This window comes from Lactuca saligna, chromosome 6 (assembly GCF_052625555.1).
Source record: "Lactuca saligna cultivar CGN05327 chromosome 6, ASM5262555v1, whole genome shotgun sequence".
Classification (NCBI taxonomy): domain Eukaryota; kingdom Viridiplantae; phylum Streptophyta; class Magnoliopsida; order Asterales; family Asteraceae; genus Lactuca; species Lactuca saligna.
This window is the reverse complement of record NC_136422.1, coordinates 151,972,703-151,977,134: the sequence shown is the minus strand read 5'-3', so window position 1 is coordinate 151,977,134 and position 4,432 is coordinate 151,972,703. Positions and strand designations below refer to the sequence as shown.

At 31.7% G+C, this 4,432-nt stretch overlaps 1 protein-coding gene across 2 annotated transcripts; it reads left to right on the top strand.

Annotated features, from left to right (window-relative positions):
- Positions 1 to 450: 450 nt before the first annotated feature.
- Positions 451 to 3,763, top strand: LOC145000160 (serine/threonine-protein kinase SAPK3-like). Of its 2 annotated transcripts, XM_078959350.1 has the most exons (10): positions 451 to 608; positions 723 to 846; positions 1,541 to 1,615; positions 1,868 to 1,969; positions 2,060 to 2,113; positions 2,205 to 2,297; positions 2,392 to 2,484; positions 2,576 to 2,680; positions 2,942 to 3,040; positions 3,295 to 3,763. In XM_078959350.1, exons 1-10 carry the CDS (start codon positions 580 to 582, stop codon positions 3,574 to 3,576), a joined length of 1,056 nt encoding a protein of 351 aa, XP_078815476.1. In that variant the 5' UTR covers positions 451 to 579; the 3' UTR covers positions 3,577 to 3,763. The 2 variants fall into 2 exon arrangements, with proteins under 2 accessions (XP_078815476.1, XP_078815477.1); XM_078959351.1 differs by lacking the exon at positions 2,942 to 3,040.
- The last annotated feature ends 669 nt before the right edge of the window (positions 3,764 to 4,432 follow it).

The following is a 4,432-nucleotide window of genomic DNA, read 5'->3' as shown; positions in this document are numbered from 1 at the left end:
TTCCTCTAGCTGGTTAAGGCTCTGGTATATTAAAGGAATTTATAAAAATGGTCATCTTTGCAAGTTATACAAAACATAAAGACAATTTGCATAAAAAAAAATAGCAAGAACTGAATTTGTAGCTTTTGACAAATTATAAGGACCGTTTTTGTAATTTTGTCTTGATTATATTCTTTCAAGGGTAAAGACGAAAATAAGCTAGAAAGATCTTTTAATTTTGAACGATATTTCCACAGTGGGACCAATTTACTTTCCCTCCCTTCCTTGTACATTCAAAACCTAGGTGGCCATATGACAAGTGGCACAGATATGAACAATCTTCACTTGCCAGCGCCTTCAAGGCAGCGCTCTCTCCATGAATGCAAGACTACCCTACCCTTTCTTGTTTATATTCATACGTGTCTCTTCTCCAATTCAGCAGTTTAAAGATTTTTTTTTACACAAATCGAATCTTTATTCAATTCCCTCTTGAAAGCAAAACCCTTTATATATACCCTCCAACTTTGAACACAATTTCGCAACTTTTCTTCACCTTTTTCACAAACCCCCATTGACAATGACTCTTTCTCTTTAATCTTTATGATACTCTTGTGCTTTGAACACAATTCGTAACTATCTTTCTCTAGAGTTTTTTTAGTCTTTTTATATATAATTATTTAGGAGGGTTTTGAGCTAAAAGATTGATTGATTGTGCATTTGGGGTTGTTTTGTTGGTATGGTAGAATGGAGGAGAAATATGAGCCATTGCAAGAACTTGGTTCTGGGAACTTTGGAGTGGCAAGGCTGGTTAGAGATAAGAAGACTAAGGAGTTGCTTGCAGTCAAATACATTGAAAGAGGAACAAAGGTATATTAATAGGGTTAAATGTCATATTAATATAAAGTGGTTATTTTTTGATTATCCTATTTATATTTATTCCATAAATAATTAAGATATAAATTTTTGTTGAGAGATTATATAAGTTTTTAACTGTTATTTTACCAAACCCGTAAATGTTACTGTTTTGAAGTTCATTTTGGTGACCTTTGTTAGTAGGGTTTAACTGCAAGAAACAATAACATAAGTTGATTGATTATATTTATTATAGCAATATCATCCAAACACAAAACACTTTTCAAAGCTATAATTGAATATATCTTTCAAGGTATAATGTCCTAATAAGAAAACATGTTAAATAACAATGCTATAATTGTAAGATTTTCAAAGTACAACACCTTAATAAGAAAAAAAATCAAAACTAGAAGGAAATGAAACTAGGACGCTACAATACACAAATAGATGACAGCAAGTTGCTACTTCTTGTATCTAGACGTTGTTAATAATTATGAGTAAGAACACAAATTTCAGTTTTAGTTAAGTGATCAATCAATTGCTCCAAAGCTAACCCATGGAATGGAATGCCTCTAGCATATAAGTAATTTGAACATGAAAAACTTTTCATTTTGTTATTTTCATGCTAGCTACTCAAGTTCTTGTTTAGATCTAACTTCCTATTATAATTAACTGATTTTCAATCAATAACCTCAAGTTCTTGTTTCAGATCGATGAAAATGTTCACAGGGAAATCATCAATCACAGATCACTTAAGCATCCAAACATCATTAGGTTCAAGGAGGTAACCATTTCTTATGATAGAACCACAATCTTTGCAAGTAGCTTGCAAGAAAATCATCTAAAGATAAATAAAAGGTCAATCTTTACATGTTTATATCACCGATTCCAACTTCTTTTTTAATATGGGTATGCTGGAAAATGCAAAACTAGGCATTTTCAATGGTTTAATGTTTAAAAAAGTTCCATTTTTTTCTTTGACGAAGATTAGGAAAGAATTTTTCTTTTTCTATTTTGAAAAATAAATTGTGGGCAGGTGTTGTTAACTCCAACACATCTGGCGATAGTCATGGAATATGCAGCTGGTGGTGAACTTTTTGTCAAGATTTGCAGTGCTGGAAGATTCAGTGAAGATGAGGTTCAAACTACATCACTTTTTTCTCTTTTACAAATGAAACCTAGAAAAAAAAAAAACTAACACTTGGGAAATGATCTTTTTGAAATACAGGCTCGGTTTTTCTTCCAACAGCTTATATCTGGAGTCAGCTATTGTCATTCAATGGTAAAGATTGTTCTTTGATCTCTAGCACCTAATTAATTTTAATCTCTTCGTATAGTTTTTTTTATAATCATTTGTCTTTTTTCAACTTTAGGAAATTTGTCACAGAGATTTGAAACTTGAGAACACTCTCTTAGATGGAAGCCGAAGCCCACGTCTCAAGATTTGTGATTTTGGTTATTCTAAGGTTATATATTACATTTTGTTCATTTGGGTGCAATTTTATCTTTTGATTCAATGATTTTGATTCTTTATTGTGTCCTTTTTTGTCATTCAACCAGTCTGGCCTATTGCACTCACAACCAAAATCGACTGTGGGAACACCAGCATACATTGCCCCTGAGGTTCTATCTCGTAAAGAATATGATGGCAAGGTACTTTATTGGTTTTATTATTATTGTTATTTACTTTTTTGTTTTGTAACAAAATATCGTAGTTTTGTCTGATTTTTTGCTTTTTTGTTAGATTGCAGATGTTTGGTCATGTGGAGTGACTCTTTATGTTATGCTTGTAGGGGCTTACCCTTTTGAGGATCCAAGAGACCCTCGAAATTTCCGCAAGACAATCGGGGTAAGATGTATTTGTTCATGGCAAAAAAAAAAAAAAGATATATGTTGATTTTATAAGGTCAAACTTGATCGTTTCAAGAGTTAAATTGTCATGGATTTGACTACGTAACCCATTCACATGTTAAATTTGTTTTATTTGATTTCAAGTTACCTATACGCATCATAAGTTTCACCAAAACTTGAAGAATCTAAATCATTTATATGTTTGAAATTAGTGAGTTTTGACTGGATTATAACATTGGCTGGTTTTTGTTATATTTAGAGAATCATGAGCGTTCAGTACTCAATACCAGATTATGTGCGTGTCTCTAAAGATTGTAGACATCTTATTTCTCATATCTTTGTTGCCAATCCATGCAAGGTACTGGTTCTTTCTAAGTAAAGGTTTCACGAAGTAATATACATCGTACACGGTGTTATAGAGAACCAAAAGAATCACTTGTGTTAACTAAAGCTTTTGATTATTAATGAACCATATATAAACTATGTATTTATATATAGGGAAAATGTTATTAAATAGTAATCAAGTTTTAGGTTTGTTTCACCTAGGTACCTCAAATTTAATTGTTTTCTACTTCTATGAAAACTAAATCTCTTTTTTGATTTCTGTTCCAGCGAATCACAATAGCAGAAATCAAGAAACATCCATGGTTTATAAGGAACATGCCTAAGGAGCTTGTTGAAGGGGAGAAAACAAACTATGAGAATACAAGTCGTGATCAATCGTCTCAAAGTGTTGATGAGATCAATCGTATTATACAAGAAGCTAAGACTGCTGGGGATGGGTCCAATGTGAATGGAGAGATTGTCATTGGTGATGGATCATTGGATCCTGAAGATGAGATTGATTTGGAAGATGAGATTGAATCTAGTGGAGATTATGCTGGCCAAATTTGATGTCTTTTACTGAGATGATATTATTTTGAAAGTTGTGTTCAAGTGTGAAATTTTCTTTTGTGTTCTTGGATGAATGTGTTTGATGACAAACCAAGTTGTGTAGACTACATTTGGTAGATATTCACGTGTGCAATAATTTGTAATGGATATGTAAGTTTTTAATTTGGACGTTATGATTATATAGAAATTATAGCTTGCAAATTTTAAAAATAGAAACTACTAGGGCAGGGCGGAATTACCTAGTTGGGAGGGGTAGCACGTGCTACCCCTCAAATAATTAGTAGATTTTTTTTACATTGAACTATTGAAGTTGCTTGCTTCGAGTATTACATTAAAAATACAAATGTTATATTGAAGCCCAGTAATTGGTGGCTTAGCCCATTAAAAACAAATAAGGTTTTTTTTTTTTTTTTTTTTTTTTTTTTTTTTTTTTTTTCTGATGAGTTACGAAGGAAAAACAATTGAAGTCAATTTCTTCTTTTTCGATTGACTGTCTGACTGTCTCCTCCTTGCCCCATAGTCACGACAACCTTTTGGCAATTAAAATTCTTCTCCAATTTGACACTTTCTCACTAACAGAATCCTCATGAAACAAGTAATTTTTTTTTTTTTAATTTTCATCTTTAATGCTTTATGTTTTAGTTTAATTTAGTTCTTGAAATTAAAAACCAAACTAGTGAATTAGTTGCTCCATTGTTACGATGTTGGTGATATTAGGTTTTAATATTTAATTGTGAATTTTAAATCTTAATCGTGTTTGTAGGGTTTAATTGATTTTTTTAAAAAGAACATTGGTAGTAGTGATGAAAGTGGTGGAGGAAAAACACCTTAATAGAAAGATGTTTTTCCGTAATAA

Bases quoted from the DNA above. Each gene is read 5' to 3' on its own strand.
- LOC145000160 (XM_078959350.1), top strand. From the start codon at position 580: ATGATACTCTTGTGCTTTGAACACAATTC. The intron at 609-722 runs GTAACTATCTTT...TTGGTATGGTAG, and splicing joins TTGTGCTTTGAACACAATTC to AATGGAGGAGAAATATGAGC. The intron at 2,114-2,204 runs GTAAAGATTGTT...TTTCAACTTTAG, and splicing joins TCAGCTATTGTCATTCAATG to GAAATTTGTCACAGAGATTT.